At 39.2% G+C, this 26,937-nt stretch overlaps 1 protein-coding gene and 1 long non-coding RNA gene across 3 annotated transcripts; one reads left to right on the top strand and one right to left on the bottom strand.

The window, feature by feature from the left end:
- The first annotated feature begins 769 nt into the window (after positions 1 to 769).
- LOC122641787 lies at positions 770 to 26,937 on the top strand. Its single transcript, XR_006329963.1, has 3 exons — positions 770 to 878; positions 24,707 to 24,711; positions 26,927 to 26,937. It is a non-coding gene; the product is annotated as an uncharacterized LOC122641787 (long non-coding RNA).
- LOC122641786 (alpha carbonic anhydrase 4-like) lies at positions 22,132 to 25,024 on the bottom strand. Of its 2 annotated transcripts, none has more exons than XR_006329962.1 (7): positions 24,879 to 25,024; positions 24,103 to 24,320; positions 23,849 to 23,955; positions 23,615 to 23,717; positions 22,867 to 23,025; positions 22,737 to 22,805; positions 22,132 to 22,267 (listed from the first exon to the last, which is right to left on the bottom strand). XR_006329962.1 is itself a non-coding variant. In XM_043835087.1 (7 exons), the coding sequence occupies exons 1-7, from the start codon at positions 24,967 to 24,969 to the stop codon at positions 22,178 to 22,180; spliced, it is 822 nt and encodes a 273-aa protein (XP_043691022.1). In that variant the 5' UTR covers positions 24,970 to 25,024; the 3' UTR covers positions 22,132 to 22,177. The 2 variants fall into 2 exon arrangements, 1 of the variants encoding a protein (XP_043691022.1); XM_043835087.1 differs by having other exon boundaries at positions 22,737 to 22,790.

Genomic DNA, 26,937 nt, shown 5'->3' on the forward strand with positions numbered 1-26,937 from the left:
AGCAACATCAGCAGCTGTGGTATGCAACGCTATGGAATACTACTCAAAATATGTGGACAAGTCAATCTATAGGAATACTTATTATACTCATCATGGTTTTGTGAGTCATTTACTGGAGTCAGATGAGGACTACAAACACATGACTAGGATGACTGTAGATTGCTTTCAACGCTTTGTCAATATTTATTTATTTATTGGGGGGGGGTTGTACTCTGTTATTTTTGGGAAAAGGTTCCCTTGCAGCATACTTGGATTTGCTTGATGAAATTTAGGGTGTTGGGACTTATTAATGGTGGATAAATTTTCAAATTGAACTCTCTTTGATTTGTATCTACCCAATGCCTTAATTTTTCACTCCATGACATTAGTAATATTCTCCTTTGCTCCAACCATTAAATATAATGTTGATTTGTCCATCGCAGGTTGGCATTTTTTATCGCAGAGATTTGCTCGCTTGTGGGTTCTGTGAGGAATGCCTACCATACCAGATACAGGATAGTTCTTGGGGACCAACCTCCTTCTTGCTAGATCTTAAGGAAAGGAGTCTTTGGAATAGGGGCTACCTTCATTGTGTTCACTGGCATACTCAATGAACTCTTCTATGTTTGCTATTCTAAGGCTAAGGATGGATTCAGATCTGACTTTGGCAAAGACATTGGTGTGGGGTTGGGAACCTATAGTTGAGTTAGTATAAGATACAACATTGTTAGCTACATAAAATACAACATTGTTAGTTAAGTATGGAACTGTTTGCACTTTGGATTTATAATGTTTGGCTCACTCGTTGAGTTTCATTGGTGTTTCCTGTGGAGCTTAATTTTGGTCTTTGGATATGGTGTTTGATCCTAGTTTCTATTCCGTATATATATTCTTTTATGGTAACCCCATCCTTGCCCTTGTATACAGTGCTCACATCGTAGTTGGAAAACTTCAATTAGGAACTTGACATTGCAATCTGATACAGACATGCCATTGAGGCTGGTCTTGTTTGTGACCATTTTTGGATTTTTTTTTTTTTTTGGGGGTAAGCAAAATGTACTATTTGGTTGATTGAGGAAAAATCCAACTGGTTATAGATAGAATTTCCTTTATCCAACTTGTCATTAGAAATCGTTTTATTTATTTCTTCCACACAAGATTAGAGAAATGCAGAAGAGGCATATTAAATGTTTGCATTTTGAATCATTAGGCCCGAATTTACAATTTGGTTTTGTTTCAATGGTCATTAATGACTATAAAATGTCTGCCCACCTATTTATGAATGTTTGATAATGTCCCCCCATTGATGTGCGATACCCTCTGCCAACCATCCAAATTGTTAGAATTCAGACGCGTTCTCTAATTGCCTATGCACATTTGTGTGTGTGTGTGTGGGTCTCAATAGGGTAGTTATGATGTGTTTTCAGATATTATTTCAAATTCATCAAAATTATGTTATATATAATAAAAGTTTGAAATGACTGTTACACTCCTTGGTCCTTTTTGCCTTTCTAGGGGGTGTGCCGGTCATTTCACGCGACTATGCCTAGGCACAGGTACACACCACACTGCAGCACCGGTTAGCATTCCTTTTTTCATAAATTATTAAGAAAGAGTCTTAATAAGTGAAAGTTAGTACACTGGGTTGGATTACAAATTTAAAAAAATTTTACATTGATTTTACTTCAATTTTTCAGACAACCAAACAACTTAGTAAAATTAATTTCACTTTACTTCCTTTGCAACCAAACGACTTAAAAGGGAAAAAAATTCCCTTCACTTCTCTTCCCTTCACTTCACTTCCCTTTCCCATTTCCCTTGCAACCAAACTGACCCTTAGCTTTTCTGACATTGACTTTGCTGGTTGTCATATTGATCGCAAGAGCACAAGTGGTACTTGCCACTTTCTTGGATCTTGCCTCATTACTTGGTTTAGCAAGAAGCAAAATTGTGTGACACTCTCAACTACCGAAGCTGAATTCATTGTAGCTGGCAGGTGTTGTGCCCAAATTCTTTGGATGCGTCAGGCTCTTCAAGACTATGGACTCCAATTCAACCCTTCCAAAAAAATTTTTTGTGATAGCACTAGCGCCATCAATCTGAGTAAAAATCCGATTCTTCACTCAAGAGCAAAACATATGGATGTTCGCCATCATTTTCTTCACGACACTGTCCAAAAGGGTGAAGTCGTTTTCGAACACATTGAGACTAAAAAGCAAGTCGCTGACATCTTCACCAAACCGCTGTCCGAAGAACGGTTTTGCACTCTTCGACGTGAATTAGGTATGTGTAATCTTTTTGATTGAGTTGCATCCCTTGAGCTTGCCCATATAGACCTCACGATCAATTTCTGGGCCAAACTGACTTAAAATTCAGGTTTTAGTTCATCCGATCGACCGGATGGTTGAAATCGGTTGACCGGATCACGGACAGAATGCTTTTTAACCCAATCCGTGGGTCATTTGGCTCATTTCTTTTTTACCAAAACCCTTCTCTCTTCTCTCCAAAACCCCTCTCTTGAGTTTCTAGGGTAAAATCCTTCATAACCCTTGAAGTTTATTGCTCTATTGGTGATCAAATCTCTATTTCACCATCAAATCTTCAAGCTTTTCTCTTCTACACCAAAAACCCTTTCCAAAACCCTATTATTTCAAAACCCTTGGTTTCTATGGCTTCCAAAGGAGAATCCTCAAAGAAGAGAAAGACCGTTGTTTCAAAGAAGGATGCATATGATGGAACGTTGTTCATCTCTAAGGAGGCTTCGATTTGGTGGAAGCAATTTCAACTAAAGAAACTCATTAGGGAAAGGCTAGTAAGTGTCACTGAACTTAACAATATTCTCCCTTGTGAAATCAATACTTTCTTTGAGATGTTGGGTTGGAATTCCATCCTTTATCCCCAAGAGAAAGCCTACCCTAGGCTTCTGCAACTTTTCTATTGTAATCTACAAGTTGTTGGTGTTGAAGGGGACTATACCATCACCTTTCTTGTTAAGGGAAAACACATCTCCTTTGACACTGTGGAACTTGCCCAAATGATTGGAATTAATGACTCTGGAGACCGCAAGTATCTCCGTACCAAGACTTCTCCAGAAGGGTTCATGCATGTTGATGAAGTTAATAGAGCAATTTTTTAGAATTATTTGGGTGAACCGAAGGGTCTTACCGCCATTCATCTTGGAGATATCCCTAGGGTGGTAAATCTGATTCTTACTTACAATATCCTCCCTCTTGGTGGGCATAGAGATGTCGTTAGCCGTTTCCAAGCCTACCTCATTTGGTGCATTACCAATACCCATCCAATCTGTCTTCCCTATGTGATTATGAAATCTATGGAATTGGCTGCTGAAAGAGATTCCAAGGCTAGCCTCCCCTATAGTCGTCTCTTGACAATCATTTTTAAGCACTTTGAAGTGGATCTCACTGATGAGATTCCCTCCACAAATCCTACTGCCATTGATACTTCTACATTGAAGAAAATGACAATTCCTACCAGTGCATCTGATGCTCCTCCTCCTCCTGGCTGTCAAGCTAGGTGCAAGCAAGCCTCTTCATCCATTGTAGACAGTGAGGATTCTGATGATGATGATAGTGAGGATGAAGAATATGTGACAAGAGCTGAATTTGCTGCTTACCAAGAGAAGCTTGACTCTTGCCTCCAGGGCTTTGATAATCAGTTCGCTGCACTTCGTGGAGACAACAAGGATTATGGCTCAGCTTCGGATGATTACTCAGCATTTTAACATTTCCACTCCTCCTGCAGATGATTAGTGCTTTTTATTTATGTTTTCTTTTAAGGACAATTTGGGTTGTAATAGTTGAACCAACTGCTTTACTTTTAGCATGACTCTGAACTGCTGCACTTTCTAGGGGGAGAGTGCTTTAGATTTTTATAACTATATGATTGACTTGCTATGTAGATGCTTTACTTTGACTATTAGTTGTAATACTTTGTTTATTACATATTTTGTTTGCATATGACTCTATATTGCAAGGGGAGCCTTCTCTACTCCTTTTTGTTGTTGACAAAGGGGGAGAAGATATGATGGTTTGGAGATGCATTTGACTTATGATTGCATGACTTGATGCATGACTTGATTGCTTTAAAGCTATGGATGCTATGCTATATATTGCTACCAAATCATATGTTTGTCATCATCAAAAAGGGGGAGATTATTGGGGAATTCTACCCCTACCTCCATAAGTGTTTTGATGATAACAAACATATTAGACATGGTCTTGTATGTGTCTATATGTCAACAGGACAAATAAGTCAAAGTAGTAGAAGACATATAGTACAAAGTAAGGATGTTCAGAACAAATCCTTGAAGATCAAGAGTTCGAAGACATACAAAGTTTTACAAGAAAAGAAGACTTTGAAAGACCTTTGAAGATTGAAGAACATCACCCAAAGAAAGAAAGAAAGAAACCAAGACCCGCATCAAGATGCTCGTGTGCATATACTTAGACACACACACCTCATACTTGTAATGGAATTTGTATAAAATTAATGAAATAAGCATGTGCATCATTTAGGGACCTTAGGAGGTTATATTTGAACCCCCTCTGACCTTAGAATATGTTAGAATTGGTTAGAGAAAGTCCTGGACCAATCCCCTTAGTCAAACTGTCAAAATAAAGCCAAGACAGTGACCCGGTCTGTGATCCGATCGACCGAATCATAGGGTATGCATCAACCGGGAGAAATAGTAGCCTCACTGGTATGTTCCCAGAAATGATCTGATCGATCGGATCAAGTGGGACGATGATCCGATCGACCGGACATCGATCGGATGCTCCTTTTGCCTCTCAACGGCTATGATTCGATTGACCGGATTGGTGAAAAATAGATCCGTTAGAGCACATTTTGCACATGTTCTGAAGGCCATTAATGAGCCTATAAATAGAGAACATGTCATACATTTTCACCTATCCACGATAGTCCAAAATCTAACTTTTGTGAAAGGTGAAAAGTCAATTATTGTTCTCATTATTGAAGTCTACTTGTCCACAAACAAAGAAAGAAAGAAACCAAGACCCGCATCAAGATGCTCGTGTGCACATACTTAGACACACATACCTCATACTTGTAATGGAATTTGCATAAAATTAATGAAATAAGCATGTGCATCATTTAGGGACCTTAGGAGATTATATTTGAACCCCCTCTGACCTTAGAATATGTTAGAATCGGTTGGAGAAAGTCCCGGACCAATCCCCTCAGTCAAACTATCAAAATCAAGCCAAGACAGTGACCCGGTCTGTGATCAGGTCGATCGAATCATAGGGTATGCATCAACCGGGAGAAATAGTGGCCTCACTGGTACGTTCCCAGAAATGATCCGATCGATCGGATCAAGTGGGACGATGATCCGGTCGATCGGACATCGATCGGATGCTCCTTTTGCCTCTCAACGGCTATGATTCAATCGACCGGATTGGTGAAAAATAGATCCGTTAGAGCACATTTTGCACATGTTCTGAAAGCCATTAATGAGCCTATAAATAGAGAACATGTCATACCTTTTCACCTATCCACGATAGTCCAAAATCTAACTTTTGTGAAAGGTGAAAAGTCAATTATTGTTCTCATTATTGAAGTTTACTTGTCCACATCTACATCACTCAAGATTGACTTCAAAGCTCAAAGGATCTTCACATGCTTGCACTCTAAAGAATAGTCTTAAAGAAGGTCTTCATTTGCAAGCATTCATTTGCATCATTTGGCAGTTACAAGGAGTACACATCACACTCCTTGCCTAGGTAATCCTTACATTTATTTTCTTGTATTTGTTTATGCTTTTGAGTTTATAAAGCATTGTTGCATTAGCCTAGACTGTACTTAGGTTTTGCAAGGATCCTCTTATCCTTAAAAGATTCAGATTCACTTATCCTTAAAAGATTCAGATTCTCTTATCCCATAGAAAAAGATTGTAAAGGTGTTCTTCCCACCTACTGTACTGAAAGAAAGTAACTAGTAAAATTCTCTCAAGGTTGAAAGGAGTGAACGTAGGCTAAGTTTAGCTGAACCACTATAAATTTTGTGTGTCGCTCATTTGCGCAATTTCTCTCTCTCTATCTTGTTTAATTCAAAAAAATTTAAAAAGGACATTATTTCACTAGTAATAACCTATTCACCCCCCTTCTAGATTATCCAACAATTATGTACACTACATTAATACCTACAATATGTACATTAAGACGGTAAAACACTAATGACTACATTGGATCAATAAAAGTGCAGTAATTATACCTGTATGAGGGTATTCCCTTGGCTCAGGGGAGACGGACAAATGGGCCGACATCGATTCCTTTGGACAGAATAATGGCTCTTCTAGATGGTTTAGTTGTAAGCACTCGGACAGAATGACGGCTGTAATATGGGGTTCTGCTTGCTATCCGTGCATAGATGGGATAACAAACATGAGGGAAAAGGGATTACTCTCTTGTTATACAGGTAATCGAAGGATCTACCCGTACTTGAGAACCTCACTTAAACGGGCACTTTTAAGAGGGGAAATCAAGACAAAGAGGATGAATTGCTGGTAAAACACACACCTGGAGGGTCTCCCTACCCTAAAAATCCATGAAATGAGGGGAGGGGGACCCTCCTATTTATAGGGGAGGGTGCCCCACAGCCTGGCCTGGATAGATCCTCCACGGCGTCGTGGGGGACTTTTCCACGGCGCCGTGGGCGACGTCAGCAGGCTATAGTCGAAAACCCCTGCGGTGGCGTGGCTCCGTACACCCTTGCCGTGGGGGACCTCCACAGTGCCGTGGGACACTGGCCACGGCGCTTTGGACAGTGTGGTCCCCCTCATCTCATTTCTTGGGCCTTAATGGATCATTTTTGGGTTCCAGAGAGTGTTTGGGCCCATGGGCCAGATCTTTTGGGTTCCAGGAAGGAAAAAAATGCGTTGCCTATTGTCCGTGTCCTGTCGTCATCCTTGAGGGTGGTGACAAAAATCAGTGTCTACAGTCGGGGAAGAAGAAGAAGAGGAAGAGGGGGATTGGGATTAGCTTTCTAATTAAAGGAGGAAATGACTCCTTTACCCTCAATTTTGGGACCTTTATAAGCACATGCTCATTAAACTTGACTGCTTGAGGCAAAAAATGAATGAAAAATAGATTTTGGCCATAATCCATAATGGACTCTTGTGTCCATTATCATTTTGGGGGTGTTTTCAATTATTTTGATGTTTTGTAATTAGAAATAGGGTCCATAAAGTGTACCAAACACTTGTAAAAATGTTTGTGTCAGAAAATGAAAATGAAAAGTAATACCAAAGAGGCCCTAAGTAGGTTGAATCTTATTCCATCATAACATTATTTAACAAAAGTACTAAGTATATAAGTATACAAGTCTAAACCATTAAAGGGAATTTAAAGAGTATTTAATTACATTTTAGTAGTTACATGAAATGCTCAAATATCCCAATGGGCTTAAGTCACACGACACCACTCCAAAGGCACAAGCCTCGCATGTGCACTCCGGCCAGTGCTCCTCCTCACTGGGAACACCCCAAATAATCAAGTCTATCAACTCATGGGTGAGGAGGATCCACATTAGCCGCTACAGCATTACCAGTATCCATATCTAAAAAAAGGACCCTCGAGGGATGAGCTTCCACCAAGCCCAGTGAGCAATTAGGTCATGCAAGCATACACATACAATCATGAATGCACATCACACAATGACACAACCAAAACCTGATAAACAAATCCCATAGCATTCCATACCACCAAGACAATTCGTACATCAGATCCAGTTTACATTCATGCACATTAATGAATTCCTGTTTTAGTATGCATCCACCTAATAATCAAATGCCTAAGTTCATGAGGTAAAGTGCTACTGCAACATCCCTTAGGAAGCATCCTCAGCCTCCAGAGTCAAACACGATAACTATCCAACAATAGCAACCTGAGGTGCGATTGGAAACCTGCAAGATTAGACCCCCTCACCGGGTTATCCGCAAGCTCCTGAGATAACCCAAGCTCTCACCTGAGTACCGGTGGTCTATTGAGAATGGCACCCCAGTCCGTCAAAAATCACCATCGATTAACACCTTTCCCCCTGTTGGTAAGGGCTGTAGCACTAAGGAAATATAATCCTAACCATGCATCTAAAAAGAAGGGTGCATGCTCACGTATAAACCAGAGGTCGAGTCTATAGTGCCAAAATATCAGTCGGCCCAACTATCCTCTTGCCCCCTCTAGCTTACATGTGTCCATGCAAGGGTACGGTGGATGTGATACCGAATGACTATCGGCCCGATCAGAAACTCGTACAACTCATGGCGATCCCAAGTCTGGCTCCCACTCATGGCACTTGGATCCCATCACTCACACTCATCATATAAACATCGTATATCCAACACCTAACCATTTTCACATCCACATTTCATCGCATAATCATCATAAAATCACATCTCATATTCATGTCTCAACACATAACCAATATCCACATTCTCTATAATAGTTCAAGTATAATCTTAAGTCCCTAAACAACTAACATTCAACATGATAATCTTAAACCATTCTTACCATGTTCCATCATTAGTAGCATGCATTTAAATTAGCATAGATCATCATATCATTTATCGCAAACATGCATGAATGGCATTCAACGCAGGTCATCACAAAAACATTCCATAAATTAAGTCCAATTATCTAATCCACTCATCTTGTTCTTCAAATAGGTGATTCTAACCAAAATTCGATTTGCACGTGTACCCATACGATTTGTCCAGACAGTTTTGTTTGCCTAATTTAATATGTTTAGATGATGTTAATAGTTATAAATAACTCCCATTAAAATCCCTCACAATCCCTGCTTAAACATCCAAGAAATGGCCAAGGTCACCGGAGTAATTTCAGTTTCACTAATGTTGTCAGTGCACAACAGCTAGCTTTGGGCCCACTTTAGAGATCCTTACCATCTGATTGGGTAAAAGGTTTCTTCATATAAAATGTATCCCTTTAAGTCTAGTTTACAACGTATTTTGAATTGCATCATTTTCTTATGTATCAATCGAGTTATGGTCAAAACAGTGGGCAGAGGTCAAACTCAGAAATAGTAGTATTTTAGTTCATTCTGGCCTCTGGGGAGGATCCTTACGGAGGCTGTTTTCATCCTCTGCAGCCTACCTCCGCACAACCCAGAATTGATGTTTTTCAGTAAGGCTTGGGTCAATGCTTGACCTGGGGTCTTGGGGCCTATGGTGGGTCATTGAGGGAGTAAAATTTGTCTCCTAAACCCTCTTTTACATAGGGATTCAATCCCCAATGGGACCAGGATCAAGCCCTAGCATTAAGATCTTCCCAATTTGAGCTCCTACAATGGGGTTGTCATGGTGGTTTGGCCATGGGATGGATAAACAGTAGATTAAAGTCACCAATTAACATTATTAACACCTAATAGAAGGTCTAACTACAGTAGGGTAAGAAGCCCTATGGTTTGACTAAGGATTGGATGGATTTTCAATCAAATCCAAGGGAGATTAACCTAGAATTGATAGGGTTTGGCATACTTACAAAGAGTTTAGCTTAGGACAGCAAGGTGGAGCAAGTCCTAGGTTAGAAATGGGTTGCAAACTCTCTTCTCCATGAGCTCCTAGCTCCTAGCTTGGATCTCCAGCTGGTTGGGTGAGGTTTGCACACAAGAGGGGCTCCAATAGGGTTAGGGCTCCTTGTCTTCCTCCTTCTCCCTTTCTTCTTCTTCTTCTTCCATCTTCCCTCTTCCTCAACTCCCACGTTTTCTCTCTTCTCTTGAATGTTAGATATGAGAGAAATGAGGGAAAGGATGGGGTTTTGGGGTGGTTTAGCTAAGTGTCCTAAGGTGTGTTTGGTTGGGGTGCTTTAAAACATAGAATGGATTTTAAAACTTATGAAACCCCAAATAGAGGTTAGGGTTAAAGTCTTAGAGTTTGGTTGGATCCCTTAGGTCTTAAATAGGTTGGGTCAACCTAGGGAGGAGTCTTAGGTTGGGTCCCATTCGGATTTAGGATGATTTAGCCTCTGCGGAGGCTCCCTGTTGCCTCGGCAGGCTGCCTAGATCATCCTCCCCAGTGGGTATTCTGGCCTGGTCTGATCTCTAATGTTTGGGGATTCTTCTCCTAGATGTTTACACATGTGAGGGGGTCTTAATGGGTACAAATGGATAACAATAATACATATAAAATATATATCAAAGAGCTTGCATGAAGGGGAAGTTGGATCCCTTAGGTCTTAAATAGGTTGGGTCAACCTAGGGTGGAGTCCTAGGTTGGGTCCCATTCGGATCTAGGATGATTTAGCCTCTGTGGAGGCTCCCTGCTGCCTTGGCAGGCTGCCTAGATCATCCTCCCCAGTGGGTATTCTGGCCTGGTCTGATCTCTAATGTTTGGTGGTTCTTCTCCTAGATGTTTACACATGTGAGGGGGTCTTAATGGGTACAAATGGATAACAATAATACACATAAAATATAGATCAAAGAGCTTGCATGAAGGGGAATTAAATCATGCAGTTTAAAGGATTTAAAAAAAGTGATATGAGGTCCATTCATCCAATTAAGTAGAGAATCATCTTACCTTCAACACTCAAGGCATAGATCCAATTGTGAAGTCTAATCCTCATGGGTTTGATCTATAAGTAAGGGTTCAATAATAGATTAGCTGGAGTGTGGATGTAAAACATGACTCCTTAAAATATTCCTTGGTAGCACACAGTAAGTATTTAATTTCCTTCTTGCTCATCTTATCATGTTTGCATAGTAGATTTCCTCATTGCATGAGTGTGTGAGTGTATGCTACCTTGTTTAATTGTGTGAACTTGTTAATAACCTCATAATCATTATATTTGAGGTCTAACAACTCTAATCTCAGAGTTCTGAAGGCTTTGTGAATAGTTCATGGAAAGCATTTATAGGATTGTAGCTGTCTTAGCTTGGTTTGACAGGTGAAATACTAATACAGAGTTGTTACTGGTAGTTTGAGCTCTTGGTGGATCTTATTTCAGTGTATTGGATGTGTTCCAAGCAAGTTAAAGGTTAGACTAGAGCTATATTGTCTTTTCAAGTATCAAGTTCAAGAATGCTGAAGATTCAAGTCAAAATAGTGTTTTTCTTGGTTTAGAGGTTAGTTTGATGATTGGTAGGACCCACAAGTCTTCTGAATGGCTACATATGTTCAAATTCATGTTTGTGATGTGTTTTAAGTGTTACTTGAGCCAAAAAGTGGTTATTTGTGAAAATGAAATGTTCAGTTGTAAGTTTTCAAGTAAAACTGAAATTCAAAAACTGTGACTGCGAAGCCTTTTTGAGCCTCTTGAAAAGTGTGCATATAAGAGAGAAAAAACAAGTGGTTTGTGCCAACATGTTTACAAGTTGTTCTCTACAAGGGTGAACAAACCACACAGTCATTGAGCTATAGGTTGTTATGTGTGAAGGCTAGAACAGTGCATCAAGATCACTGTCAATGAAGTTGGACATCAAGCCTTAGTTATTCTTTAAAGAGACACAGAGTGTGGACCCCACCTGGGGGTGCCACGTGTCAGGGATGTGAGGTGGGATGGCCACTTACGCTGCCTAGTAGGCCAACAAGGCTATATGATGTAGCTAACCTGCATCGCAATAGCCACAACAACCATGGTAGCCATGCTGCCCAGGCACTAGCCCAGTAACATTCATGGAAACCTAGCCATGGGCACTGCAGCCGCCTAGCCCTTCTTGAGACTTTCGTCGAATAGATGGTGGGCATCTAATACCTTAGAAAATATTTTGAGTTTTTGAAAACCAAGCTCACTAGAAGTCATTACCTGCAAAATTTTTGCAATTTTTTTTTTTTTTTTTTTTTTTTACATCTGATGCATCATCCAACATTATAGATGTGAAGCCCACATGTCAAGGAGTCGGGGCATATAAGGTTCACCTTTTTTAGCCACGTGTACAGCTCACGATTGACCTGTCATTTTCCCAAAAACGCTACTAGGTGAATGGCTGAGATCAATTCTTAATAGGGGTTGCAAATCTTTTAATCTAGTTGGTTGATGGGGCATCAGGGTGTGTACAAGTGTTTTCATGGAATCATTTGAAGATATGATGGCTATTATGGATTGATCTAAGGTTTGTTCAATGGCTTTGATTGAAGATACTATATTAGTGCTTAAGAAATAAGCATGTGCGTATTTGGTACATTTAAGTAGTGACTTGTCTTCTTGTCACGAATCTATTGTAATTGGTGGATCAAGAATCTGATCCGGTGGCTATGTTTAAATCTCATTTCATAGATGAAGATCCAATGGCTGATGCTGACACCTCTCCTATGTAAAACGGAAGATGGAAGTTTGATCCTTCTTTTTATCCTGGTCGTTTGTACATCTTGATCTGAGGATTAGAATTGACTCATTCTTTATCTGGAACTTTGGGCTACTTAAGAGTCATTTTTGGGGATTCGTGCAGAGACACTTCCCACTATTTTGATGTCCTCTACGCATTGGTGGAGTCGGATCCAAGTTTTGATGCCTCTGTGATTTGATTTTCGTATTTTGCTCAAGGAAGATGGTGTTTTAAGTGGATCGATGCATTGGGATCTGTGTCAGAGGCTTCCAGGACTTGCTACACACTGCTACTGATGTTTAGAAGGCTTGCATCGACAATGATTGTTGTTCTACTTCATTCTTGAGGTAGTTGTTTCTTTCCAGTTCCTAGTTTTGTTATTGAGTTTTATTGGGGGAGCGAGATTCATATATTTTTTAGTGTTGGGAATTTGGGTTGACCACTTTAATTTATTTCTATTATTTAAGGCCTACTATGCTGATACAATTAGGCATGAGATTGTTTTTTGTGGTTCCTGTGTCATATGGAATGTGCTGAACGTGTGTCATAAGGTTTTTAATAGTGGAGTACAGAGCAAAGCTCGAAACTCATGAAGGGGTATTGCTCCGTGGGTGTAAGTCATTATGCCGAACCACATATATGATTATGTTATGATTTGATATATTATTTTGAAGTGCTTGCTTGTAGAGTGGGTATGGTTCACTAGTAGACCAAGCTACTTTGTAGTGATTGGTGGGTGACCATACGACTGTGTGTTTGGTTGTGCAACTCTAAATTTGGGAAAAATTTTAATTAGCACAAATTCAACACCCTCTCTCTATGCCAAGTGTCGTTCATCACAATATTCACATTCATAATTTCAATATAACAATTCAAGTACAAGCATATTACCTAGCATCTAACATTCAACATGATAGCATCTTATCATAATCAATCCTAGACTATCAGTCATATAGGATATAAATTCTTAATTAAACAAGCATAGTGAGTATAACATCATTGGCATAGTAAACATAACACATGCATGAATGATCATATTATGAGTGAGAAACATTCCAAAAATAAATCAAGATCCAATCCCCACTCACCTAGAGTTTTCTCAAGTAAAAGGTTCAAGGTTTTTCGTCCCATTCGTCAACCCAATATGCCTCGCCATATAGTGTAAAGTTTCCTAAATATGCGTGAAAGCATGAGTCAAAGTGTAGAAGAGGTCCTCAAAAGATCTCCCCAAATTTTCCTAAAAATATACAATTCAGGGTAGAGGCGGTTGAAGTGGTGGTTGCATCAGTACTTGTGACCGCCCAACATCAGGAGCCCCAGGTTACTACGATTGTAGTGGCGGTTGTTCTCAGGGTCTGCAACCACCCACCATTAGACTCAAGTTTCTCAGGTCTTCATCTTCCCAAACTCGACCCACTTAGGTTCCCAAGCTCCGTGAGCTCGAGGAGAAACATCCTAGGGTCTCCTAAGGTGTTAGTAACCTAATTAGCATGTTTAGAAAGTATTAATGGCTGTATATAACCCCCATTAAAACCTTTTAAATGCCTACTTAAAAATACTCGAAGTAAGCAAGGCCACCAGAGTAAATTCAGTTCTAATATTTTTATCCAAACATATTAGCAAGGTTGGACCCACTTTAGATTCACTCCTAGTTGGTCAGAAGTTTGTTCATAAGAAATATAGCCCTTTAAGTCTAGTTTACAACACATTTTGAATCACGTCGTTTCGTTATATATTGACCAAGTTATGGCCAAAATAACAGGCATAGGTCGGCTGGTTATCAACAGTCTCGGGGAGTGGCGGTTGAAGTGGTGATTGCATCAGCAACTGCAACCGCCCTTGTGACAGCTCTGGTATAATGTCCTCGGGTATGCAGCAATTGCATATTTGCTTGCAACTGGCCTTGCAACTGCCCTCGATAGAACACAGGTTTTCATGCCCCAACCTCGGCCAATTGATTCCCAAGGCCATCAAAGGCTCCAAGGGCTTGTAGGGAAGGTTTCTAAAGTTCATTAGGGTCCTATTACCCGAATGGCATAATGGATCGAGGAATCTATGGTCTAATCCCGTTAACGCACTTCAAACTTAGGTTTTGTGTGTAAAACCCTAGGTTTCTATGGTTTGGTCGAATGACACCCCAATGGGAGGTACAAGGGTGTGCAACGGCACCCCAAAGGACTAAAATCATTTTCCAACACACGAGCATTGGATTCCAAGTGGACCTCAAAAGCTTTTCCCAACCCCAAATGGTTTTACCCAAAACCCAAGACTAAAATAGGAAAATGGAGGGGAAAGATGGGAAGAGCACTCACCAATGGAGGGAGCAAGAACCAAGGCTAGGTGAGCCCCCTTTGATCTCTTTCCTTCTCTTCCCTGCCTTCCTTTTCTTCTTCTTCTTCTTCTTCCTTCTTTCTCTTCTTTCCCTTCTCCCACCATTTTGGCTTGAGGAGAAAGAGAAAATGAGCCTTGAGAGATCATTTCTATTTATGGACCAAGGCTCATTGAGGCCTGTTTGGCTAGCAACCCAAAACTCCAAGTCCAACTCAATTAAACTTTAAATTTGGGCAATGGGACCCACAACCAACCCCATGAGGTATGGGAGGTTTATGGTCAAGGTTGACGATGCTCAAGGCACCAACACACTGCCTAGATTCACAGAGCAAGTGGGGAGCCTCACAGTACAGGCGGTTGCATAGGCGGTTTCATCAGCAAGTGCAGCCGCCTGATCAACCGCCCTTGCTGAGAAAGCTTTTTCAATGCCTATCACTTCCAGGTCTTGACTCGCACTCATAAGGGCTTCAATGGGAATATATATATATAGTGCTAAGATTTAGATGCTCACCATTGGGTGGTCACACCACTCATCAAGGTGAAATTCCCATCCCTTGATCAATAATTCTATTCTTGACTGTCATGGTCCAATGTCATATATATATATATATATATATATATAGTGCTAAGATTTAGATGCTCACCATTGGGTGGTCACACCACTCATCAAAGCAAAATTCCCATCCCTTGATCAATAATTCTATTCTTGACTGTCATGGTCCAATGTCATCAGTGTCAACATTTGCTAGTACTATAACACCAATTATTAAAATTTAAAATTAGTCCGGAATTTTGGCGTGGGTATGACAAGGATATTGTTGAATCAATTACCCAATTTGAATCATTACATTTTTCATTTACACAACCATCAACACACATAGAAAAAAGTAGAACTCCATCAGAAGCAACTGTAGTGATTTCTTATTGTTCTTTGTTGCCATCACCACTCTTTTCTCCTTTCTGATTTTTCTTTAACTTCCAAAATCGCTCTTCATGTGTTCTGACTTCTTACAATAGTAACAAGTCACACATTTTTTTATTTAGATCTCCCTCTTGATTTGCTTCGACTATGATTTTCTTTATGCTTTGCTCCCCCTCTTTCTTTAGTAACCAAAGCATGTGGGTGTGAAGAATCTGAAGATTTTCTTCTCACTTCTTCATTCAACAAACTGCTTGTAACATGACTCATGGTAATGATACCATTGGGTGCCGAGTTGCGAAGAGATACAACCAATGTTTCCTAACTTTCAGGTAATGAGCTTACAAGAACAATGCTTGTAACTCATCATCAAACATTCTTCATGGCAGTCAATTGATTAACAATGCTTTGCATTTCACTCAAGTGCTCTGCAACCGACTCATTTTCTTTGAATTTCAAGTTGACAAGTTTCCTGATTAAAAATGCTTTGTTTCTAGTTGTCTTTATGTCATATAAATCATGCAATTTCTTCCACAAAGAATTTGCATAAGTTTCTGTTGATACATGGTGGAACACAACGTCATGTAACCATTAACGGATATAAGTAATTGCTTTTCTGTTAATTTTCTTCCAATCATCATCTAACATGGTTTCTAGTTTCTTCTCTATTCCTTCAACTGACAAATGGAGATCTCTCAAATAGAGAAGGTCTTCTATGTTGGCTTTCAAAATCAATCAATTGTTTTCATTCAAACTAAACATACTTGAAGAAGTATTTGCATCCATTTTTTATCCACACACAATAAAACCAACCAAGCTTGATACCACTTATTGGGAAGAGATGCGGAAAAACTTTCTCACCTGTGTGAATCAAAGAAGCGAATAAAACAAAAAATGAAAACGAAACAAACAACCACAAAGCCAAACGAACACAAGATTTAATGTGGAAAACCCTTCAAATGTGAAGGGAAAAACCACGGGGCAACCCCAAAAATAATCTACTAAAACAAATAAAAGATTACAATGAATCACCTATCAAGTTTATGCCCAAACTTGAGATTCACCACAAAATTGAGAAAATAAATAACAAGCACAAGGAGAGATTACAAGGTTACCTCATACTTTAGCAAAAATGCTACCAAATCCCCTCTAAAAGCCATCAACAATTTCTCCCAAGCTTGGAGAATCCAACCGAACAAGCAAGCTGCAACTTTGGTTACCTAGCTGAACAAGAGCATGAGACGTAGCAAAACAACCTCAAGAATACCCAAATGTGTGAACAAAACCTCCACAAAAAAAATTCTGCACTTCTTCTCCAAGATTTTCAAGAACAAACTTCTTTTTTCTTAACTTCACAAGCAAGCAAGAAAACTTCCTCTTCTCAGACCTTGCATTTTCTCTCTCCTTAGAGAAAGTCTACTAATTCTCTCTCTTCCTTTTCTTGTCTTGGAATAAAGCCCCACTACATACTTCACAAAGTGACTGATTAAATTCTACAATCCACTAAGGAAGTTATTGTATGCCAACTCATTGGCTATTGGACTTGACATTTGTTTTAGGCCCAACTTGGCCTAAGCATGTTATTGATGAAGTCCAGAATGTGCGGTTGAGATCTTCGGAGGGTCATTTCGGCCTCAAAACGATCTTGGATTGTCGAAAAATGGTGTACTTCACCGTCGATGGCGATGAGTTGTGTTGGGCTCATTGAGACCTTCGAAACGGTATATTTTGGGATATATGTTATGTTTTGGTCTGACCCTGTCCGATTTGGCAATTTCTGGGTCCAGGGGCATTTTTGTATTTTCTTGGGTTAGGGCTTCTCTATATAATATTCTTATCTCTGAGAGATCTACAAGAGAGGGTTTGCAACATTTCCAGAGAATAGTGACATTCGTTCTGTTGCTCGACTGTGGATGTAGCTTCCATTTTGGGGGTGAACTACGTAAATCTTATGTGTTTGTGTGTGCTTATTCGTCTCTGTTTTTCGTATTTCTTTTACAAATTACCACTTCTGGGTATTGTTTTCTTAACAACTGGTATCAGAGCTTTGGTTCAGGAAGCAAAAGTTTTTTGGCTTGAGTGGGAGTGATAGCAGAAGATGGAAAGGTGAGGATTGAGAAGTTCAACGAACAAAACTTTTAATGGTGGAAGATGCAGATGGAAAACCTTCTGTTTCAGAAGGATTTGTATCTATCACTGGGAGGGAAGAAACCAGAGGAGATGAAGGACGAGGACTAGAAGATCCTTAATAGGAAGGCGTTGGCTACGGTGAGACTATCGCTCATATTGCAGGTGGCCTTCAACATCACAAAGGAGATGACTACAACTGGAGTGTTGACCGCCCTAGATAAGCTATATGAAAAACCCTCTGCTTCTCATACAGTTTTTCTTATGAAGAAACTGTTTAATATGACAATGTCTAGTTCTGAATCTATTGTTGATCATTTATATGAGTTCAATATGGTTACTAGTCAATTGCAATTTGTGGATGTGAGTTTTGATGATGAGCTTAGGGCTTTGTTGTTCTTGTGTTCTTTACCAGAAAGTTGGAATAACTTGGTAATGATAGTGAGCAATACCATCACTGAAAATTTGGTTTTCAAGGATGTTATCAATTGTAGACCGAGTGATGAGATGCGTAGAAAGAGTTCTGAAACAACCTCATCTACTACTGCACTATCAGTCGAAACAAGAGGGAGACAGCAAAAAAAAGGAAGTGGCTTGAGTGGGAGAAAATCACAATCCAGAGGCAGATCACAGTCAAAAGGAAGAGAAAAAGGGAAAAATGATGGAAAGATAAATGAAAAGTGTTGGACGTGTTGTAAAATGGGTCACATGAAGAAAGATTGTTGGAAAGGGAAGAACAAGGGTGAAGTAAATAGTCAAATGAGGAAAAAACAAACTTGGTTTCTATGAATGATCAGGTATACAGTGATTTATGTTTATCTGCATTAGTAAATGTTAAATCTGAAGTTTGGTTCATTGATTCTGGAGCTTCCTTTCATTGTACTTCGCATAAGTATTATTTTTGTGATTATGTTCATGGTGATTTTGGATATGTTACTATGGAAAATGGACTACAGTGTGTAAGATTGTAGGGAAAGGGATAATTTCTCTAAAATTGTCAAATGGCGGACACTTGAAATTGAGAAAGGCATGACATGTCCCTGATTTGAAGAAGAACTTCATCTCAACAAGCAAGTTGGACAATGAAGGGTATGGTGTTGGCTTTGGTAATGGCCAATGGAAGATTACAAGAGGGTCTCTGATTGTGGCCAAGGGTAATCTGCATAGTACTTTGTATATGTTTACTGGTACTAATAACCATACTGTTTCAGTAACTTCTACAGATGAAAATACCACACTCTGGCATCACAGACTTGGACACTTGAGTGAGGTAGGCATGAAGAAGCTTCACTCAAGAAATCTATTACCTGCCCTGAAGAATTTTGACTTCGAGTTCTATGAAGACTATGTGTATGGGAAACAAAAGAGAGTCAGCTTTCACAAAGGAGGAAGAGAAAGAAAAGTGGAAAGGTTGGAGGTTGTTCACTCAGATGTTTGGTGACCAGCTCAGGTAAAATCTTTTGGTGGTAAATCTTACTTTATTTTGTTTATAGATGACGCAACTAAGAAAACATGGATTTATGCTATGAAAAATAAATCTGATGTTTTTGATATTTTCAAGAAGTGGAAAGCTCTTGCAGAATCTGAAACAGGGAACAAAGAATAAGTGATCTCAAGAAGAATTTGTCCAAGGTTTTTGACATGAAGGATTTGGGTGAAGCAAAGCAAATTCTTGGCATGCAAATAAGAAGAGACAGAAAGCAGAAGAAGTTGTGGCTATCCCAAGAAGGGTATGTGGAGAAGGTGTTGAAGAGTTTCAACATGGACAAGGCAAAGCTGGTGACCACTCCATTGGCAGTTAGCTCATTTCAAGCTTTTAAAGGATTTGTGTCCTTCTACTGAGGAGGAGAAGAAGTTCATGAAAAAAGTACCATACTCATCAGCAGTTGGGAGCTTGATGTATGCATTGGTAAGCACAAGACCGGACATTGCACATGCAGTGGGAGTTGTTAGTAGGTTCCTGCAAAATCCAGGAAAGGAGCATTGGAAAGCAGTTCAATGGATATTTAGGTATCTAAGAGGTACATCTAACTACTGTTTATGCTTTGGTGGTACTAATGTTAATGTTCAAGGTTTTGTTGACTCAGATCATTTAGAAGATAGAGAGGGTGGAAGAAGCACTACAGGCTATGTTTTTACTGTAGGAGGAACAGCAGTTAGCTGGATTTCGAAGTTACAGAAGTTGGTTGCTCTTTCAACCAAAGAGGCAGAGTACATTGCTGTAACTGAAGCTAGCAAAGAGATGATTTGGCTTCAGAGGTTTATGGATGAGTTGGGTAGAGTGCAAGAGAATAGCATATTATGGAGTGACAGTCAGAGTGTTATTCATCTTGCAAAGAACTCAACCTTTCATTCAAGGACAAAGCACATTCAGTTGGGGTATCACTTCATTCGGTCTGTTTTGGAGGATGGGAAGCTGAAGCTTGACAAGATAGATGGCAGTAAGAATCCTGCTGATATGTTGACAAAGGGAGTTAATAGGAAAAAGTTGGGACTTTACTCAACTTTGATCGATCTTCATGGATGGTGGTTGGTGGTGTTGCTTAAGCAATAGGTGTTAAGGGTTCTAGTTTCTTTGGAGTGTTGGTATCAGTCTTCAAGTGGGAGATTGTTATTGGCGAAGCCTGATTTTGGCCCAGAATATGCAGTTGAGATCTTCGGAGGGCCATTTCGGCCTTGAAACGATCTTGGATTGCCAAAAATGGAGTACTTCAAAACGGTATATTTTGGGATATATGTTATGTTTTGGTCCGACCCTATCCGGTTTGGCAATTTCTGGGTCCAGGGGTATTTCTATATTTTCTCAGGTTAAGGTTTCTCTATATAATGTTCTTATCTTTGAGAGGACTGCAAGAGAGGGTTTGTAACATTTTCAGAGAATAGTGAAATTCGTTCTATTGCTCGGCGGTAGATGTAGCTTCCATTTTGGGGGTGAACCACGTAAATCCTGTGTGTTTGTGTGTGCTTGTTCTTCTCTGTTTTTCATATTTCTTCTGCAAATCGCCACTTTTGGGTGTTGTTTTCTTAACAAAGCACCCAAATAACTCAGACATGGGACTGGACCAACATAGTCCAACACCCAATAGTTAGGCCTACTCACTTAAATCCCTACAGAAGCATTTAAACATTTAGATAGATATGGGCTGATGAAAAACCCAATAATGATCAAAAGATATTATAGAAGAAAGGTTACAGTTTAGGGTCATTCTATATACCCACTTCACCTTGAGCATTGCATAGGGGAAGAAGTGATGAAAGAAGAGAGGTGAGGAGAATAAAGATACTGCTGGCTTCGCCGAACATGTGCTTGTCATCTTTGAGTCTTCTGCCTTCCATTAGAGAGGTGTGTGAGAAGGAACAAGCCAAAGCATTCAAATTTATAGTAGTGCTTTAAGGATTGGGCACATCTTGTGGGATCACTGATCAATTGAAGGAACTGACTCCAGAAATTAGGATCATTTCACTACTCTTTGATGTACACTCACATGTCATGCTCCGGGGGTTGTTAATAGGAAAAATAAATAATATTTTAAACCCCTCCCTTTTCCATTGAAGGCTTGGCGGGGTTCGATCCCAAGACCTTACTCCGACCAGCTGAGGCCCTTACCGGCTGCACTTATGTGTCCTACTGTATGTCTAAGGTGTGTATACACGATCATTATCCTCTCCGGTTCCCTGCCCGGTATAGTTGTCCGGTTCCTCTCATAGGGGGCCGGAAATGACGACCTAACCCCTGCCCGAACACACTGCCCGAGTAAGGTTAAGTCATCATTTTTGCCTCCCTATGAGAGGAATGGGACAATCGTACCAAGCAGGGAGTCGGACAGGAAAAAATTCGTGTATACATGCACATGTCCAGCAGTTGGATTCCAAAACTGATGGACAGTTTGGTAACATCAACAACCATATCTATATGTTGGAAAGTGAGGAAAGTGAAGGGAAATATTTGCATTTCCTGTTAAGTATATTTCACTTCTTAAGAAAATATTTGTATTTCCCTTGTAACCGAACAGAGAAAAAGGACTTTTTTCAAATAGTTGGATGGAGACCTGTGGCTTAAGAAATGATCCAACCTGTGTTTGAAAATTAGTATCACACTGGACCCCTATATAGCCACCTGATCCAGAACCTCGCTGTGAAAATACTTGTTCTAAGCACAGTATCTGTCCTTTAAACTCTTCTATAAATAAACTTCTTTTATCTCTGTCTTCTTGAACTATAATTCATATCTACTGATTCATATGCAATTAAGATTAAAAATGGGGGGAAAAAAAAAAGAAAATAGTTGGTGTTGGATGATAAGCAACGCTTTTTCGATGGATCGTCACATCTCACATATTGACCCAGCATAATGGCGAAGAACAGATTTACAACAAACCCATCTATAGCATTTAACCTACTTAATTAAATTTTGAATTGGAGTTTAACAAGGACAATGACAACAAAGATATAACATAACAGTTATAAGAATAAACACCAGAATTCTTTAAGATTTTAAAACATATGCTAGGTAAAGCCTACAGTCTCTCTTGGAGTATACATCCAAACAGTTCTATGATTTTGATGTTGAATGGGCCTCGCATTTTCTTCGTATCCCTGAAAAAAATTAAAGATAATTAAATTAAAAAGGACTAAGGAGAAACCAACAAATTATAAATAGATTGGTCTATCTATTTATTTCATCAAATTCAGCACAGTATACTAGTTATTATTTCTTACCAAATATAATCATCCTGACTACAAAATGATTATTAAAATTATATAAGTGTGCTTCATAGAATGGAGGGATGATGAGATATGCTAGGACACTCAATCTAATGTTGATCAAAGATCAGATTTTGTTGGATTCATTTGCAGTCATATTACAATGTGTCATTCAGACGAGATCACTGCTCGTTCAATGAGATATTTTTAATACATAATTTGAGGTGAATCCTTTTAAGGGAAAAATAGAAAGAAATTCATCCTTCTTATATAGAATTTGATCTTGGTTTTGTGAGAAAGTGGTATTTGCACAACATAAGCATCAAAGTTACTCAGTTATTGCGCACACTAAAGAACTTACATCATGAACCGCATCCCTTAATGCCCTTACTTGCTCTCTTGAAACTGTTCTTACCTACAAAAGCAAAATCTCTGTCAATGGTTGTGGGGGACTTGGTGATAAAAAATGGAAAAAGTTACAGATACCCTACCTTCTTGGTTATGGTCCAAATAACACCCTCTGTGCATGGAGGAACAGTCAGAGATCCTATGTATCTGTAATATTTTCTGCTCCCAAACTTAATATCTCCAGGATCAATAATTCTTACATCCTTCTCTGTCATTCCAACCGAGCCAAGTTGAGGGACCAGCTGCCAAACAAGGGCCACATTATATCCAAGAAAATCCAAACTAAGGTCATGCTTGTTTCAAATGGTTTTCCATTGCATCTGAGTGTATATACTCTTCAAAATGGACTTATTGCCTTTCATCACCAAAACAAATGATAATAGGAATAGTTTCATTTATACAATACTAACACAAGAAAAAATTAGTAGTTCATAACAATGAATTGTTATGATTTAAAAAAAAAAACAAATTTAATTTTCAAAGTTACGCTGGACTCAGTGACCCTTGTTTCGTGGATCGTAATTGATAGTCTAATTTCCCTGCTGCTTCTGGGCACAGCCTCACAAGACTGGGCTAAATTAGTACTATGACAATTGAACAGAACCCTGTAGATGTTCCTTCATTGCTTGCTCTATATTTCTATTTAAAATATGAAAATCCAGACCAAAAAAATAACCCAATCTGATTTATTGAGAAATAAAAGATTGGGAACCTGAGAATAATCTCCTTATACACTAATGTATTCATATTCATAGATTAGTAGATATGCAAGCACATGTTTATGCTTGTGTGTGTGTGTGTGAGAGAGAGAGAGAGAGAGATTTGATTAACCTTAGATAGGAAATGATCAGGTCTGCCATATTTGTAGGTGATTCCAACAACAGATATCTGTCCAGATTCACTATAATGAACAAGGTGCAGCTCCAAGTTGTACCTGCAAAGCAGGATATTAAAAATAACCATTTCAGATTTCTGTCCAACAGAATAGGAAGCCAACACCAGAAAGATGTTTCAAGCACGAAATTTAATAATTTCAGTTTAGATAGATTGTAGAAGTGTGCAAACCTTGAGCCATTGAAGGTGTGCTCAGAAGGTGAATGCCAATGACACTGTTTTAGACTGTAATCTGTCCCATTTATATTAATAATCCCTGCATCTCCTATCCATTCAACCTGGAAATTGAACATATCCTCTATTTCAATAATTAAATAAATAAGTTAATTAAATTATAAAAAAAGAAGAAGATTTAGAGGTCACATGTGCACTGATAGGTTTAGAGAGAAAAATGAATTGGAATTTAAAGATCAAAGGGAACTTACAGCAATATCATGTCCCCTATTTATCACCTTAGCAGGGGCTGATCTGTAGTCCCTCTTTAATTTCCCCAAACCAGGAAAAACTTGAACCCTTTTGTTGAGAAGATCAATGGGCGATTGCATTTCTCCATTGGCACAAGTTTTCCAATGTGGGTCGATTTTGGCCCACTGCTCTGGCCCATTGTCACTTCCTTCCTGGTAACCAAATGCTGTCTCATCTTCTGCTTGTTTTGCCATTGAACCCATTTGGGGGGGGGGGGGGGGGAAAGAAGAAAATGAGAAGAGAAAGATACTTGGCAGACAGAACAATATGAAATGCACAAAAGGAAGTTTTCACATTTCAGAATGCAAATGGGACATGATCTGAGGACCCTCACTCCAGAGATCTGATTTAAGCACATCACAAAAGAAACAGCCAAAGATAGAAAATAAAGAAAATTGAAAAACTAAAAGAAACATTTTTGTAGATTATATCTTCAAGCATCAATCTAAGGTAGATGGTGAGATTCAGATGAGCAGTGTTGATCCAACTTTCTATTCACTCGTGGGATCACCATGGCTCCTCTCTTCTCCAGAATCCATACATCTATTATCAGTTTATGGACAGTAAAGGTTTAAGTTCAGCCTGAAACCACCTTAGACGGCAATGGAACTTCACAAAATACTGACTACAGAGAAACTGCCAAAAAAAATGGGACGAATGGAAACCTAAAAGAAAATTTTCAAAAAATGTGGTACAGAAGAGTAGCCGTGAAGGAATGCTCCGGTGAAGACATTACCCACTTCAATTTCGGTAGCTCTGCAGATGAAGAGTGATGAAAGAAGGGAAGAAGTGAGGAGGAGAAAAGGAAAGCTGATCTTGGTGAACATTGAGTTTGGTTTTCTGACTTTCAATCTCTCTCCTTTGCATCTGGCTCCTCACTCCTCAGGGAGGGGGAGGTGGTGTTAAGAATTTTGGAGTGACAACTTGCAGAAGGACATTCAATTTATGGTAGTAGTGCTCAGAACTGTTCTGCTTTACCTTTCCTGTCTTTTTGTCTTCCTCAACTCCATTATAAATTCTTCAATCCGCGTGAGGTGTGAACTCTGTCTCTCCGTTTTCATTATAAATTCCATAATCCGTGGGGAATGAAGAATCGGTATCGACCGAGGAAAATACCGATCCCTGGCCGATGTTGGATTCGATATTGGTATCTGATCAAGGGTAAAATCGTAAAAAAAAAAAAAGAAAAGCAGTTTTCTACATGGGAGTGTGGCCTACGCCAGCACTCCTATGAATCTATCTTTCTCCTTCTTTAAACAAGGTGGCAGAGGTGTCTTTTCACATGAGAAGGAGAGAGATAGACTCATGAGAGTGCTAACATTTGGCCACACTCCCAAACAGAGAACTTTTTCCCAAAAAAAAATTAACTTTTAATGAAAAATAGAGGTAAAATTGATTGATACAGATCCAGTTTGGTATCCATATCGATATCGGTATCGATATATCAATAGTGACCAACACCGATATCAATATTTAAAGTGATGTTCCTATTGATATATTGTGACCTTACTTTCTTTGCCTTTATTTTATTCTTAAAAATTATCTAATGCAGTATTTAGGTTATGTTTGATTAGATAGAAATGGATAGAAAAGATCCCATATCACTTGAAATTTTATTTCCCTTTTGGCTGTTATGGGAATTGAGAACCGTTTCAAATTCAGCCATTAATTCATAATCATTGATGACGAATTCAATGGGAAATTGTTTCGTGAATGGCCGTGACTTCAACCATTGGATGGGGTTGAGGGGTCATTTACTGTACGAGTCTGTACATGATATGCTCATCCAATAATTAAAAGCACCACCGTGCACTATTACCTATTTTGAATTTGAAAGAAGAATATTATTTCTTTTCTTTCTCATTCATTTCTAGCCAAAAAAACAAAAACAAAACCTAACTCTCAAGAAAGAGTTGGCATCAATTAACATAACCTGACATACGCTTGTTCTGGGATTAAACCCTGTGTCTAACATTCTAAAGGGCGAAAACACATTTTGGATTTTATTCACTAATATACCTTTAGATATTTTTTTCCCCCTTTTAATTTAGGGAAAATTACATCCTCGACCCCTGTACTTTGCCTTAATTACACTTTCTTCTCCTTGATTTTGTCCAATTACACCCAGACCCCTTCTGGCTAACGGTATTAGCGTGCTGTTAGTTTTAATTTGGAAAAGACTATTTTACCCTTATATGAAAACATCAAAAATAAAATTACAATACTACCCTTTTCTTCATCTTCAACCTAAAACACCTAGAATTATCTTTCCTCCTCTACTGCCAACACCACCACCACTGTCACCTCCGGTGGAAAATTTCACTGAGAAGATTGCTTAACTGGAAAGGCCACATCACGGGTGCAAGAAATAAATAGTATAAAGAAAACCAGGAGATTGCTTAACTAACACCATTTTCTGTGTTCGATAATATCCAGTTCGTCACTGCAACTCCATTCACATCCTTTTTCAGCTGGATACTTGCCAAGGCTACCAATACTATTGTTTAAACATAAAACCCACAATATTAATATTGAATTAGTTAAAGCCCACACCATTTCTGGGTTACTCTTGAAAATTGGGGTTAGAGATCAGGGGGAAAAATACCTAATTCCATGTCCTGGTCCGTAAGTGACCTCATTAATGGTGGTATTGATTGGGCCTTGACTGACTGAGATGCAGTCATCCCTTGTTCCAATGGTGCTATTGGATATTGTGACAGAATTGGATTCACTGATGTGGATGCCGTCTATGTTTGGGCTAGTTTCAGGGGTGGTGATAGTGAGCTTGCGTGCCC

This window comes from Telopea speciosissima, chromosome 10, assembly GCF_018873765.1.
Source record: "Telopea speciosissima isolate NSW1024214 ecotype Mountain lineage chromosome 10, Tspe_v1, whole genome shotgun sequence".
NCBI classification, from domain to species: domain Eukaryota; kingdom Viridiplantae; phylum Streptophyta; class Magnoliopsida; order Proteales; family Proteaceae; genus Telopea; species Telopea speciosissima.

Excerpts from the sequence above, each read along its gene's own strand:
- LOC122641786 (XM_043835087.1), bottom strand. The coding sequence starts at position 24,969 with ATGTTCACCAAGATCAGCTTTCCTTTTCTCCTCCTCACTTCTTCCCTT. Across the intron at positions 23,718-23,848 it reads CACACCTTCAATGGCTCAAG|GTACAACTTGGAGCTGCACC; the intron begins GTTTGCACACTT and ends CCTGCTTTGCAG. Across the intron at positions 22,268-22,736 it reads TAAGGGATGCGGTTCATGAT|GGATACGAAGAAAATGCGAG; the intron begins GTAAGTTCTTTA and ends AATTTTTTTCAG.